This window comes from Typopeltis vanoorti, chromosome 21, assembly GCF_054136105.1.
Source record: "Typopeltis vanoorti isolate ZY-2024b chromosome 21, IOZ_Tvanoo_1.0, whole genome shotgun sequence".
In the NCBI taxonomy this organism is placed as follows: Eukaryota; Metazoa; Arthropoda; class Arachnida; order Uropygi; family Thelyphonidae; genus Typopeltis; species Typopeltis vanoorti.
In genome coordinates this window covers 100,836,614-100,853,004 of record NC_143569.1, presented here as the reverse complement: position 1 = coordinate 100,853,004, position 16,391 = coordinate 100,836,614, and the positions used below count along the sequence as shown (strand labels likewise).

The following is a 16,391-nucleotide window of genomic DNA, read 5'->3' as shown; positions in this document are numbered from 1 at the left end:
ACAATGTTACACAGGGCTAGAAAATATCTTAACCACAAACAAAAACAATTGATGTTGATCCAATCTCATTACTGGCCTTGTTTACTTTCACACTAGAAAGCCTCTCCTCCCCTCCTTATTTGTCTTCCCTATACTTAAAAAAAACTGTTCGTTCAAAGAATCCTTTGTATCAGTATCAAAATTTTATGACAGTAGCTTTCCATTTGTATAAAATTTAAAATAAAACTTATTTTATTTTAAATTATATTAAATTGTTAATTATTATTATATTAAATTGTTAATTACAGATGAATTGCTGGTTCCAGCAATTCATCTGTAATTAACAATTTAAATAATGTAAAAAAACAAATGCTTTTTTACATTATTTAAATTGTTAATTACAGATCATACACTGCTACAAACAAAATTACATGAAGATTGGGGAAACAAAACACAAAGTAATAATCAGGTTTTGCAACTCTCAAAATAAAGTAATGGCATATTGCATGTGAAAACTCGTCATTTACATGGAAAGTTTGAATAGGTGAAGGGAAGTGTTTGCAACTTCTGTTTCCTCATACAACACAGCATGGCATCACATGGATCCAAATACAGCTGTGCCATCAGTTGCAGGATAGTTGAGTGTAAACATAGTCATATGCGGAGATGTGCAACTTTATCTAATTTCTGTATATTTATGGTACCACACTTTAACACCAGAATCTATTCTGATATAAAATAAATCACTGTAAAATCTGGATGCCTTGATGCCACAGTGAGACAGATCCATAAATACCTTTGTTAACTGTAGAAAAGTGATCTGTACCATAGTTGACTTATGTATTATATATGCATGTATATAGAATAAAGTCCTTTGCATATACACATGCTTGTTACCTTTTTTTAAACACCTTTGTATTTTGAAGTTATTAAGCTACTTAGTCCAATGATTATCTGAAAATTAGTAAATTGCATAAATTTCATTCAAGTTCATGATAAATAACTAGCTTTAACTAACATTTTAGAACAATGATGGCAGTCAAATTCTACCCTTAGACATCAGTAATAACTGAATCTAAGGCTATCAGCGATTTCATGGACATCAGAAGACAATATCACCCACCATCTTATGGTCCTAAGCGCTACAGGTGTATGAGGGTTGTCTGAAAAGTTCTCAGCCTAACAATGAAAAAATGAATTTATAATTTCAAAATTATTTTTATTTTTCAACATAATCTCCCTTAAGACTAATACATTTATTCCAGCGATGCTCCAGCACCATTATCCCATATCCCTGTAATGGTTCTCAGTAGGATCTGCAAAATACTCCTCTACAGCTGCAATCACCTCTTGATTCAAAGAAAAATGCTGACCAGCGAGGAAGAGTTTTAGTTTTGGGAGAGACAGAAGTCAGAGGGAGCCAAATCTGGGGAATAGGGTGGATGTTCCAGCAATTCATAGTGCAAATCACTTAATTTTCGCATTGCCAAAACATCTTTGTGGACAGGTGCATTGTCCTGATGAAGGATGATTTTTTTCTTCTGCAAACTGGGTCTTTTCTCACGAATTTTTTCATCTAGTCTGGTTAAAAGATCAGAATAATATTCCCTAGTTATTGTTTTACTCTTTTCAAGATAATTAATAAACAAAATGCCTTTAGCATCCCAAAACACCGATGCCATGACCTTTCCTGCTGATGAAACCAACTTTTTCTTCTTTGGTGCTGAACAACCTGCTTCTGTCCACTGTTTGGATGCTGGTGTAATGGTGAATCCAAGTCTCATCCATAGTAATAAATCGATGCACAAACTCAGTTTTATTCTTGTTAAAATGCTCCAAGCACTGTTTAGAAATTTTCACGTGAATGTGTTTTTGATCTGCTGTGAGCAAGCACGGCACCTATCTTGCGCAAAGCTTTTTCATTTGCAATTCTTCATGCAAAATATATCCTGCACATTCTTTTGAAATGCCTATAGTCTCAGCAATTTTATGCACTTTGACTCACCGGTCATCTAATACCATATCTTGCACTTGATCAATGATTTTTGGTGTTGTTACACTTTTTTGGATGCCCTTCATGTGGATCATTTTCAAGGCTGGTACGGCCACGTTTAAACTCAGCAGCCCATTTCTTAATTGTCAAAAACGAGTTCAGAAACTTTTATGAACTTCGAATGAATTTCTTTTGGCATTAAACCTTATTTTACAAAGAATTTTATAACTGCGCGATACTCAATTTTATCCATTTCAAGGGATACAGACAACACGTTTGCTTCAGACAGCTGTATAAAGCAAACTACTTGATAGAATGACTTGCAATTTCACATGGATGCTTATGACAGATGTACCTTTAGATGCACCTGCTGTGAGCAAGCATGGCACCCATCTTGCCGATAGTGTTGCCATGTATGGCCGAGGCCGAGAACTTTTCAGACCACCCTCTGAAAGGGTGCAGGACGAAATTCAACTTCCTGTGCCAAAGATCTAGTAAAACATTTCTGATTGGCAACTAGAATCAAACATATAATTGTCTTTCTTCTGGCAGTCTTGTGCTCTAGAGGCAAAAGTAAGTTCAAGACTTTCTTTTTTAATTATAACAGATTCATTATGAGAGCCTCTGTAGCTCAGTTGGTATAGATAGAGTCCTTTGGTTGGAAAGACTTGGATTCAAGTCCTGTCTAGGACACAAAGAACCTTTATCAGAGCTTTTTAACTGCAGGTGAGTTAGCCAGTCTGATAAGGAGGTAGAGAGTTTTTTCTCCTGGAAACTCAGGTTTTTTGTCCCTCAGAATAGGCAAATTGGTCAGTAGAACACACACAATTTACAGACATGAATACTAAGAGGCATAGGGCTAACCACCTTGTTCTCTTATTACAGTTAGGAAATCCAAGGATACTCGGAAAGCCATGGACACTTAACTGCCTGTTAAAGCCACTAATAGAACAGAATAGATTCACTATGAATAGAATAATTGATTAAAGGTTTCAGTGTCCCTAATAACTCATGTTTTTCATCCCACGAGCAGATAAAATAGCCTGGGAACATACATCAAAATTCAGCCATAAACATCAGGATGTATAATAGTTGTCTCAGGCAAAATCAATTTTGTTTGATTTGGTATGAATGCAGGGTAGTCTAGGGACTAATGTTAAGAACTTTGATTTAGTGGAATCATGAAATGGGAAGGTAGGCAAGTAAACCACCAACTGAGAGGACTGGCCTGTGGACTAAGCATAAGGAAGCTTTCCCATCACCACCACCCACCACATGTAATGAGGCCACCAAAGATTTCTGTGACAATAATTAACACTCAGGTGCACAGACTATAAGTAATTGTTACTGGTGATAATCTCAAAAATGAGATTTTTGGTACATTTTGGTACATTAACTGTTTAAGAAAAATGATACATGTACACATAGCTTTCTGTGGTTAAGCAGTTCTGTAAGAGGTTTTCAATATTGAGACCATTTTGTAATATAAAGAGTTTTTATTAAAAATAAACAAATTAAAACCCAACAAGTTTTGTACATTGTAAGAATTACATCATCAGGGGTAATGTACCATTACCCCTGATGATGATCATGGTACTATAGCTGGCACCTGCGAATAAGTAATGTTAAACTTGTGCTCCCACATTTTATCATAATTGTGTTTTTTGTGCAAAAAAGCAGCAAACGGAAAAGTAACAGAAGGTACTAAGCAGCTGATTATTTCAGTACAACTTATAAGTACCCATAGTCCATTAAATATGCTATATTTTACAACTAAAAAACAGCCACGTGAAAGCGCTATGCCTACCGTGCGAAGTAAAGATGGCGGCAATAAAGGCCAACAACGGATGATTACCTCGAGTCCCGTCAGCGTAGCGTCGCCGATCACCAACAAACCAAATGACATTACGAAGTGTCACAGCTCTGAAACGGAAGTCAAAGAAAGGAAAAAAGGTATATTGTGCGATTTCTGTTGCAACTGGCTACATATTTCCTACGCGAAAATAAATGAATCGGCGCACAAGCTTTTTACTGATCTAAACCAGCCCTACTTCTGTACGACATGCCTCCCTTCCGTAAAAAAATACTAAACCTAGGCGAAAGAGGCAATAACCTCGAGCAACAGTTTAATACCGTGATCGATACCTTCTCCTCCAAAATCGGAAAGTTGGAAACTAAGCTTGAGACGCTCAACGACCGGTGCCCGACCACAAGTGCGCCCATGCCTGGTAATGAACTTCGTGAACTAATCATATCATCGGTACATGAGTCGCTCGAGACCGAAAATAGAAAACTCAATGCTGTTATCCTGAACTTTCCGATGGAAAACTGCAAATCCTTATAAGAAGATGTCTGGAAACTTGCAGGAGAATGCAATTTCGATCCCAGAAATATCGTCATATGCCATCATATCGGACCCATAAACAAAAGAAAGGACGGACCGAACTTTCCACATCTTGTGAAAGTGACCTGCGACTCACCAGTAAACACAACCAAATTTATAATAGCGATAAACAAGCTAAAGGACACTTGCCCCAGTCGCGCATACGTGATCGACCTGATTCAACCTTTGCCCAGAGAGAGCAAAGATGGCAACTCCGAAGACAACTAGAAGAAAAACGCCAAAATGGAGTCAACAGTTGGGTGATAGACTACAAATAATCCAAACTCGTACAAAAACCAAGTGACGCCACTAGCAGCCACCAATGACACCAGTATGCGGGCACTGCATAGGAAACATGCAAGACCCTTGGGGTCAAATCAATGCCTCACAGAACCTTGCACATCCACTTCACCAACATCTGTGGCCTCAACTCCAACCTTAATAGCATCCACTACCATCTGCAGTCCACCAAACCTCACCTACTCTTTTTAACAGAAACTCAAATCTCACCTTCCCTCAGCACTATTCATCTCAACCTTCCTAACTATACACTATTTAACTCCTTTCGACCCAAGGGTGGCGTCTGTGCATATATCTGCTCTGACATACCCTGCCAGAGCAGAGAGCAACTAACTTAGAATCGCCTGACTTCGACCTTCTTTGGCTGAAGATATCCCTCCCCCACTCAGTCAAATTCATCTGCTTTCTCTATTGCTCTCTTAATACCAGCTCTTTCATTTCCTCTCCTTAAAAGTTGATTTTTCTCCAGTCCCACTCTCCTAACAGCGAAATCATCCTCCTGGGTGATTTCAACATCCATAACACCAATTGGCTTTCCTCTTCCAGTTATACAGATCCTGCAGGCAGAGATGCTGAAACATTTGTAGTCACTAATGACCTCGCACAAATTGTTCAAAAACTGACCAGAATACCAGGTAATCCAAACCACTCCCCAAATATCCTAGATCTCTTTCTTACTAATGACCCCTACAAATATGCAGTGAAGTGAGTCCCTGGGCAATTCTGACCACAATTTAGTGCTCTTCTCCCCCCCCATGCAACAACTCTTACACAGTCACTCCAACACAAGAGTGGTTTGGCATTATAACACTGTCAAATGGGACAGTCTCCGAGACTACTATGCTTCATTCCCATGGTTAGACCAGCGTTTCTGGTCTTCCAGTCCAAATATATGCACTGAATGCATCACCAAAGTGATCCTTACTGGCATGAAAACATATATTCCCCACACTACTCAGACCTGCCATCCCCTAACTAAACCCTGGTTCTCCAAAAAATGTGCCAAGGCTGTACAAATGAAAAATCAGGCATACCACAAGTGGCTCAAATCAAGAACCCCATCCTCATTCAATGCCTATACTGAAGCCCGAAATAAATGCAAGAAAATACTTCCAAACAAAATTTGAACAGGCCAAAAGCAGGAAGCTTGCAGCCTGTCCAAACGGCAGCCGTGCCTTTTGGTCTCTTGCTAAGGCAATTGGCCATAATTTTGCCGCTATTCCCACCTCTATTATACCCAGATGGCTCAATTGCAACATCACCCATAGAAAAACTAATCTCCTGGCATCAAACTTTGCCTCTAATGCACACATAACTGACAATGGCAAATGCCTCCAGTCATTCCAACTGCCCAACATACAATGCTCCCTGTATCCTTTTGCCAAAAAGACATCACAAACCTGTTGTCTAAATTAGACACAAAAAGGTCTCCTGGCCCTGACGGCATTCCTCCAATTATCCTGAAGGTTTGTACATCGTAACTGACTCCTATCCTATGTCACCTGTACACACTCTCTTACTCCACTGGTATATATCCCAAAACTTGGAAACTGGCCTATATTCAACCCATTCCTAAAAAGGGTGACAAATCACTGCCATCTAACTACCACCCTATCTCGCTCACTTCAGTCCTGTCTAAAGTAATGGAGGTCATCAACTCCTAATCTACCTTGAAGATACCTGGCTATTAAGCGACCACCAGTACGGATTCCGTCAAAGCCGTTCAATAGGAGATCTACTCTCATACGTCACCCATCACTGAACAAACGCCATGGAGAAATTCGGTGAATCCCAAGTAGTTGCACTCGATATCTCCAAAGCCTTTGATCGAGTCTGGCACAAAGGCTTACTAAGCAAACTTCCATCATTTGGACTATCCCAGGACTTCTGCAGATGGATTGCCAGCTTCCTGTCTGGATGCACACTATGTGTGATGGTAGACAGCTCCCTATCCTCTCACCATCCAACTAATGCTGGGGTCCCACAAGGTTCAGTTCTCTCACCGACCCTCTTCCTTCTATATATCAATGACCTACTTCAGTTGACCTTTAACTCAATGCACCATTTTGCAGATGACAGCACATTACATTCCTCCCTTTCATTTGACAAACCCTACTCTACACAACTCACCTCAACCCACAGAACATCAACCACCACTGCCCTTAATTCCGACCTCCAAGCCATCTGCCAATGGGGCTCAGATAACCTTGTCAACTTCAATGCTAATAAAACCCAGTTCTGTCTTATTTCTCATGAACCATTTTCCCCCAGCATTGTTTTTGATAACACTCAAATTCTCAGACAAGATGAAATTTCTCTTCTCAGAATTACCCTGACATCAAGCCTCTCCTGGCATAAACACATCACAACCATTGCATTCTCAGTTTCTCAAAACTAGGTTTTCTCTTTCGCTCAAGACTCTACTTCACCTCTAAACAGCTGTTAACATTATACAAGTCGCAAATCCGCCCAGCTCTCGAATGCTGCTCTCATATCTGGTGTGGGAGCCCCAAAAAGCTCCCTCAGAATGCTTGAACTCAATACAGAGGAGAGCAATAAGACTAATAAATGACCCATCCCTCACCAGCTCACTCCCCCCCACTTTCACATAGACGCTTGGTCTCTGCAATCTGTATATTCTATAAATATTTCCATGGGAATTGTTCATCTGAAACAGCATCGATAATTCCCCCACTCTATACTAAGCCCATTGGAACACGTACAGCTGACGCCCAACATCCTTTCACAGTACACCTCGAAACCCACAGAACAAGTTTCTTCCTCCTCATTCATCCCTGCTACCGCAATACTGTGGAACAATCTTCCCCCAGATGTATTTTCCCAAGGAATACAACATACAGGCGTTCAAATCAAATGTAAACAAGTTTGTCCTTTCGCAACCCACCACCCATATACGGTACTAACGGACTATAGGTTAACCAGCCAACCTCCTGTATATGGGCCCAACATAAAAAAAACATAAACGTTTTACAGAACAAAAGACTATTAATGATTAATTACACATATTAGATGTATTTTTTAACTTCACAACTGTTAAATAATTTAGCTCAAGACAATAAAAAAAATTTTTAATACATCTCCTGCAACTCCCTTACTTAAACAAGATTTCAACGATGCAATCATGCTGCCTTACATCAAAAATGTCATGGACAAAATGGCTACGTTGCTCTGCAAGTGCAACATAAAAATTACTTTTTTACCTTTACAAAAAATATCTAGATTTCTACATCCACCAAAGCCTCCACATCATCCCTTGAAAAAACCAGGCATCTGAGATTCATTGCTCTTGTGGCATTTGATATGTAGATCAGACAGGAAGGTCGGGAGAGATCCGCATATCTGAGCACGTAAAAGATGCCAAAAAAAGAAGACAGCATAAATCAGATCTGGTGTTCCACACAACCACTACTGGCCATCAAATACTCTGGCAACAGACAAAAAATGCCATATGTTGATAACTATTTCACAAGAAAATTTAAAGAAGCCTCACAAATGCTTAAGATGCCTCACAAATGCTTAAGATGCAATACAATGCAATAAAAGTAATCAAGACTTAATTTTACAAGTTTAGTCTGCTTTCATCAAAAATTTAATGCCATGGACCTAGGATATAGCACGCGTTATACCACAGAACATGATAGCAGCAACTAGCAATGTTCCAACACACATACAGTAACGAACGTATCTTTTGTTTTCTGGTTTGTCAATTATTTAACAGTTGTGAAGTTATAAAAAAACATCTAGTATGTATAATTAATTGTTAATAGGCTTTTGTTGTGTCAAACTTTTATGTGCCATTATCCCTGGTGATGTAAGTCTTACAATGCACAAAATTTTTCTGGTTTTAATTTGCTTATTTTTAATAAACTCTTTATATTATAATGTGGTCTCACTACCCAAAACTACCTACAAAAATGATACATTTTTCTTAACCACTTAATTGTATGCCTTACACAAAAAAATTTTTAGTTCAGAATTATTATGTATTTACTCTGTTTTCCTTTGTAACAATTGTTGTTGTCTTGTCCTTTGAAGAGTCTTAGATGTTTCCTGCTCCTTCTACTGCTTTGGCTATGTCAATGATTTTGTTTGTATAGAGCTGTTGTTCAGGATTAGGATCTATTTCTTGCAAGGCTGCTGTAATTGCTGGACAGGTAAAGATGTGAGTGGATGTCAGTTCAGTATTGGGGCAGTCGTTGCAGTTTCTCTCTGCTCTCGTATCATCTGTATTGATCTTCATTCCTCTATAATGTCGTGTTCGTAGTCTTGCTATCGTGGTGGAGGTCTTTCTGTCAGCACTGATTTCGGGAATTTGATGTTGTATCACTGATTTCAGTAACAGTTGTTATTTTAATTAAAACCAGTGCTAACTAATATATCATCCCCAATTGCTGCCCTTTTCTCTTAAGTGATAGTTTGCTATCAAATTTAATGAGTATGCAGAATATAACATTGCTGTAAGGATACTTGTGACATAAGACTGAATGATATATGCACGTAAACACAAGAAAGATATTTAATTAACCAAATATTTCGGTCTGGAAATAGCAGACCATCCTCAGTGGTATTACAAGAACAGTTTTAAAAAATAAATACAAGCTAGAATACTAACAATAGATCATTAAAAATAGAACATGCCGCGTGATGTTATATCACTAAGTATGAAACGGAATATTTTGAAGTAGAGATATGATTGAAAAAAAAAAAAAAATTAATGAGTAATCTTGATTAGGCTTTCCCAGATTTTTGATATAGATATACAGTCATTATGATTCAGGTTGGGACGATGGAGCAAGGCCTCCACGCTTTCCTTGAACAAATGTTCAAACCTATAACGGGATCTATGCAAGAGGCGAGCCCTGGACCAAAAGATGCTGTGGTCAGTTTCAATCCCGTGTTGAGCCAATCCAGACTTTTCAGGTTTGTTGTGAAGAATGGAGGATTGATGTTCTTGGATTCTTTTTTCAAGAGAATGTCCATCTGTCCAAAATAGGAGAGATCACAGTTGCAATGAATTTGATAAACTCCAGGAAGAAATAAAGTTGAGCTTTGTCTTTAGGAGAAGGAAAATGAGAAGACAATTTGTTAATAGGTGAATACGTAGCTGTTAAATCGTATTTCTTTAAAATTCTTGCGATAGGTTCTGAAATACTGGAGATATAAGGAATAGGCACTCGACGTATTTAAACTTTGTTGTTTTGTGAAGGATCATAAGAATTGAGAAGATGTTGAGTACTTTTTTCAGAAATGCCACTAAGTTTCACGTGTTGTTGGATAGCAGAAAGTTCTTTCTGTAGATAATGAAAAGTAGAACAATTAGTTTTGGCATCTAAAAAAATGTCAAAATGTAAAGATATCATCTAATCAACAATTAGATGACATCTTTACTATTTGGCCACACAGCAAAAACTCCTTACCTTCTTTTTTAAACAGTATCAATTCCTTGCATCATCGTATAAAGTTTATTATGGAAATAGAAGAAAACAACCAGTTATCTTTTTTAGACGTTCTCTTCATCTGGTCACATTCAAATACTCTTACAACTACAGTACAACTACACTACAGGAAACCAACGTTCACAGGTCATTATATTCTTAAAGACTCAGTCCATCATCCATGTCAAAAAACAGGAATTATAAAATACCTCATCAGAAGAGCCAAAACTAATTGTTCTACTTTTGATTATCTACAGAAAGAACTTTCTACTATCAAACAACACATGAAACTCAATGGCTTTTCTGAAAAATGTACTCAACATCTTCTCAATTCTTATGATCCTTCACAAAACATCAAAGTTTCAATATGTCGAGTGCCTATTCCTTATATCTCCGGTATTTCAGAACCTATTGCAAGAATTTTAAAGAAATATAATTTAACAGCTACGTATTCACCTGTTAACAAATTGTCTTCTCATTTTCCTTCTCCTAAAGACAAAGTTCAACTTTATTTCTTCCTGGAGTTTATCAAATTCATTGCAACTGTGATCTCTCCTATTTTGGACAGATGGACATTCTCTTGAAAAAAGAATCCAAGAACATCAATCCTCCATTCTTCACAACAAACCTGAAAAGTCTGGATTGGCTCAACATGGGATTGAAACTGACCACAGCATCTTTTGGTCCAGGACTCGCCTCTTGCATAGATCCCATTATAGGTTTGAACGTTTGTTCAAGGAAAGCGTGGAAGCCTTGCTCCATTGTCCCAACCTGAATCGTAATGACTGTATATCTATATCAAAAATCTGGGAAAGTCTAATCAAGACTCATTAATTATTTTATTTTATTTTTTTCAATCATGTCTCTACTTCAAAATATTCCGTTTCATACTTAGTGATATAACGTCACACAGCATGTTCTATTTATAGCAATCTATTGTTAGTATTCTAGTTTATATTTATTTTTTAAAACTGTTATTGTAATACCACTGAGGATGGTCTGCTATTTCCAGACCGAAATATTTGGTTAATTAAATATCTTTCTTGTGTTTATGTGCATATATCATTCAGTATATAACATTGCAGTACTGTTGTTGTCATGCCAGAGTGATCCTGCCACCAGAATATTAAAATGGATATCTAATAAATAACTTTACCTCAGCTTATTATGCTTTGGATGTCCAATATTGAATTTAATGTTGGCTAAACACAGTGTAAAATATTTTTCTTAGGATTTCTGCAAAATATCATAGCCTTTAATAGTCGATATAACACTCATTTTGATTTGATAGAGTTGAGTAACATTAAAAATATTCTTATTTTTAGCTTAATGGTGGTGGAGATGTTGCTATGTTAGAACTAACTGGAGAGAATTTCACTCCTGTTCTAAAAGTTTGGTTTGGAGAAGTGGAAGCTGAAACTATGTACAGGTATGAATTAAAATTGCTTATGAAATTGTCAAATTTCCATTACTTTTTTTTTTTTTTGATATAGATGTGCAATTCTGTACTAATTACAAATAACATCACAACAAATTAAAAGCATTTTAAGAAACATGAGAGATAGAAAAACATCACTAGAATACACAAAAATCAGAATGAGTTGTTAATATAAGGACAAGCTATCAACTAATGCCTTTTTATTCCATATAGGGAGTAGGAGAGGCTGTTTTAGCCCTGTCTAACTTTTGGAGACTGAGTGGGCAGTTCAATTTCCACTGGTATCCAATCAGCGATAGCTGGCCCAAGGCTATCATTAATTAAGTGCCACGCAGTGAAAGACGGCTCGACAAGTGCTGCCATCTTGTGGCTTCTACAATCGATTTTCTTGAGTTTATGTGATGAAAAACCAAGTTTACAGGATGGAAAAAAAAAGTTTGCTTGTGCCAAAGATTGACTAACTCAGGAACCAATTGAAAAAAGGCTTAGAAAAATCTCCTCTAGTCACCAACTAGATTTGAAACCAAGTCTTCCTTCGTGCAGCCAAGTGCTGTGGTGTGCAAACGCCATGTCCACTGAGTTACAAGGACAAAAGAAATAATATTTCATTTAACTAACCTACACTTGTGATTAGCAGGCAATCAATTGGACATAAGTTGAATTAATATGAAAACAACAGAAGCAATGAATTTTGAATACTTACAAAGATTAATTCAGAAGGAATAACAGAAAACAAAGTAAAAGTCCAATTGCCTGAAGGTAGCACAATCATATAAAAAATATATAAAAAATGTAGCTTACAGCCAGTAAATAAATGTATAGCAAACAAGAAAAAGGAATGTGAAAAAAAATATTTACTGAATGCAAAAGTTAAAAAAAAAAAAAAAAAGGCCATATGGAAGACTAAGGAAACTGTGAGGAGACAAATTGCAATGAATGTTGTCACAATAGATCTAAGACCTTAGGCAAAGGAAAAGAAGAATTTTAAATGTTTTACTTAATTTGAATATCCATGCAATTTTCTTTTCTGTTAATCCAATTCAAGAAATACTGAGACATGGTTGTAAACCTTGTCTCAGTATCTCCCACCATGCAAAGCACATCCTTGCGGACATGTATAATGCTATGCATTGCGGGAAGGGCCACATACTTAGACTGATTTCGACTTTTATTGAGGTCTTGTCAGCTGGAGGCAGACCCAGAGGTGGTGACACTAAGGCAGAAGCAATAGAAAGGTCATATTTACCTATATGAGTTGCCAACCGGTGTACCACATTATTATTAAATTACTCTGGATTTAGAGAAAGATGTTGGAAGTTTATTTTTCGCTTGGTTAGACTATAATAAATTTAGTTTAATCCTTTATCCAAGTGTGAGCAAACAAAGTTTGTGCCTGAAAATATCTTCAGGACTGTAGCAAGGTGGTGCAACTCGGAGCAAAGGTGGACCAAGCTCTCATCACTATAGGTAAATATAGGTTTCAATATAGGTAAATATGACTTCTCTATTGCTTCTGCCTTAGTGTCACCACCTCTGGGTCTGCCTCCCACCGACGAGACCTCAATGAAGGTCAAAACCGATCTGGGTAGTGACCCTTCCCTCAATGCATAGCATTATACATGTCCTTGCAGACATGTGCCTTGCATGGTGGGAGATACTGAGACATGGAGTGATGAAAGCTTGGTCCACCTTTGCTCCGAGTTGCCAACAGTTACACCACCTTGCTACAGTCCTGAAGATATTTTCAGGTGCAAACTTTGTTTGCTCACACTTGGATAAACTAAATTTATTAAAGGTTGTAAACCTCTTGTTTATTTAGTGTGACAGATGGATTAAAGTGTTAGATAACTGATTTCCCTACTCTAGAGACTAAACATAGGACTTTTTTAAACCTCTTCATGTCTTATATACAGGTTGTTATGGTGGTTTCACAAGATAATGAAAATTATCGACCATTTAGACTCATAAGCATCTGCCACATAGAATTTGAACCACAGCCAGTTGGTTGTAGAGTAGATACACCATCTGCTCAGCAAAAACAGCTAAATTACCAAACGTTATAGTAAATTTAGTTTAATCCTTTATCCAAGTGTGAGCAAACAAAGTTTGCACCTGAAAGTATCTTCAGGACTGAGGTAAGGTGGTACACACCAGGGCAACTCGTTGCAGGTGGAGCAAGCTACTAATACTCCTGTCTCAGTATCTCCTATAATGCAAAACACATCTCCTTGCGGATATGTCTAATGTTATGCATTAAGGGAAGGGCCACCACCCAGACTAGTTTCGACCTTTATTGAGGTCTCTTCAGTGGGAGCCAGGCCCAAGCCGAGATACCAGGCAGAAGCATTCGCAGGTCATCTCCACCCATAGAAGTTGCCAAATGGTGTGCCACCCATTTTTTAATAAATTACTCTGGATTTAGAGAAAGATGTTGAAAGTTTATTTTTCACTTGGTTAGAATATAGTAAATTTAGTTTAATCCTTTATCCAAGTGTGAGCAAACAAAGTTTGCACCTGAAAGTATCTTCAGGACTGAGGTAAGGTGGTACACACCAGGGCAACTCGTTGCAGGTGGAGCAAGCTACTAATACTCCTGTCTCAGTATCTCCTATAATGCAAAACACATCTCCTTGCGGATATGTCTAATGTTATGCATTAAGGGAAGGGCCACCACCCAGACTAGTTTCGACCTTTATTGAGGTCTCTTCAGTGGGAGCCAGGCCCAAGCCGAGATACCAGGCAGAAGCATTCGCAGGTCATCTCCACCCATAGAAGTTGCCAAATGGTGTGCCACCCATTTTTTAATAAATTACTCTGGATTTAGAGAAAGATGTTGAAAGTTTATTTTTCACTTGGTTAGAATATAGTAAATTTAGTTTAATCCTTTATCCAAGTGTGAGCAAACAAAGTTTGCACCTGAAAGTATCTTCAGGACTGAGGTAAGGTGGTACACACCAGGGCAACTCGTTGCAGGTGGAGCAACTTCTGCCTGGTATCTCGGCTTGGGCCTGGCTCCCACTGAAGAGACCTCAATAAAGGTCGAAACTAGTCTGGGTGGTGGCCCTTCCCTTAATGCATAACATTAGACATATCCGCAAGGAGATGTGTTTTGCATTATAGGAGATACTGAGACAGGAGTATTAGTAGCTTGCTCCACCTGCAACGAGTTGCCCTGGTGTGTACCACCTTACCTCAGTCCTGAAGATACTTTCAGGTGCAAACTTTGTTTGCTCACACTTGGATAAAGGATTAAACTAAATTTACTATATTCTAACCAAGTGAAAAATAAACTTTCAACATCTTTCTCTAAATCCAGAGTAATTTATTAAAAAATGGGTGGCACACCATTTGGCAACTTCTATGGGTGGAGATGACCTGCGAATGCTTCTGCCTGGTATCTCGGCTTGGGCCTGGCTCCCACTGAAGAGACCTCAATAAAGGTCGAAACTAGTCTGGGTGGTGGCCCTTCCCTTAATGCATAACATTAGACATATCCGCAAGGAGATGTGTTTTGCATTATAGGAGATACTGAGACAGGAGTATTAGTAGCTTGCCCCACCTGCAACGAGTTGCCCTGGTGTGTACCACCTTACCTCAGTCCTGAAGATACTTTCAGGTGCAAACTTTGTTTGCTCACACTTGGATAAAGGATTAAACTAAATTTACTATATTCTAACCAAGTGAAAAATAAACTACCAAACGTTAATTATTTAATTAAGTTTAGAAATATTGATCATTATATATCACATCTCTGTTTGAATTAAAAATCATAAGAAGTGCACAAACTGAGTATAATGGTAACTAATATGAATTGCAACCAATGCCAGCTGGTACCAGACCATCATAAATGGAATGTAACAGGCATTAAAAACAGGTCATGTGAAGTGACAAGCTGCTTAAAGATTATCTAGGGATCATTATTTGCTAGTGCTTCTTTTTTTTTTTATGACTCTCACTGACAAAAACTTGTAAACTTATAGAACATTAGTACCATGAGTGTCTGATTTTTTATTTTATTTTATTTTTTTTTTTTTATATATATTAATATATTTTTTACAATCCAGAAACCTGCCGTAGAGACCGAACATCGAACTATTTCAAACCACTTCAGGCTTCCATTATATAGGGAAGTGGTCTCGCACACAAGCTGTTGAATTGCATCTCCCACCTAAAAGCAATCATAAACATCCATCCCATGGCTGGATTTGAACCCACAGCCTTCTGGTTGGAGAGTAGCAAGTATTTACTTATTTCACCATGGTGAAATAAGTAAATATGTGATATGTCTTAAAATACATATCTTGATATTAAATAAGCTAATAAAACCCTAAAGTTACAAAAAAAAAATTCAAAATGTACAAAAGTAGTTTTCAAGGGATATCTTTGAAAACTACATATTCCATTTGTATAGTACACTTTGCCATTTCGTTTTTTAATTATAATATTAACTATTTCAATTCCACAGGTGTCAAGAAAGTATTCTTTGTGTTGTTCCTGACATCTCAACATTTCGTGAAGGATGGCAGTGGGTTCGTCAACCAACTCAGGTATGTACAAGTGTATGCAAGTTTTTATTTATTACTGTTTTCATTATGTCTCATACTTTTAATGTTTGAAACAAGGTTCAATGGAGAATTTTTGTTTTATTGCTGTGTATCAGAGAGAGAGAGAGAGAATCAGTTTTATGAATATATATTATTTTAGAATCCAACAATTTAATAATTTTAACAAATTTTAGTAAATTATAGCTTTTAGTTGAATTTGCTGTTTTAATATATGTGTGTGGATGCTGGACAGTTTCACACCTGCCATAATAAAGGCATATTCTACATGACAAAATTA

At 37.5% G+C, this 16,391-nt stretch overlaps 1 protein-coding gene across 1 annotated transcript in view; it reads left to right on the top strand.

Moving 5' to 3' along the window:
- The window catches only part of LOC150095149 (uncharacterized), a 206,381-nt gene that overhangs the window by 122,805 nt on the left and 67,185 nt on the right, over positions 1–16,391 (top strand). Inside the window, exons 13-14 of the mRNA XM_090411207.1 lie at positions 11,437–11,540; positions 16,015–16,096. Coding sequence (XP_090267333.1) covers positions 11,437–11,540; positions 16,015–16,096 — 186 coding nt within the window. The remainder of the gene's footprint in view (positions 1–11,436; positions 11,541–16,014; positions 16,097–16,391) is intronic.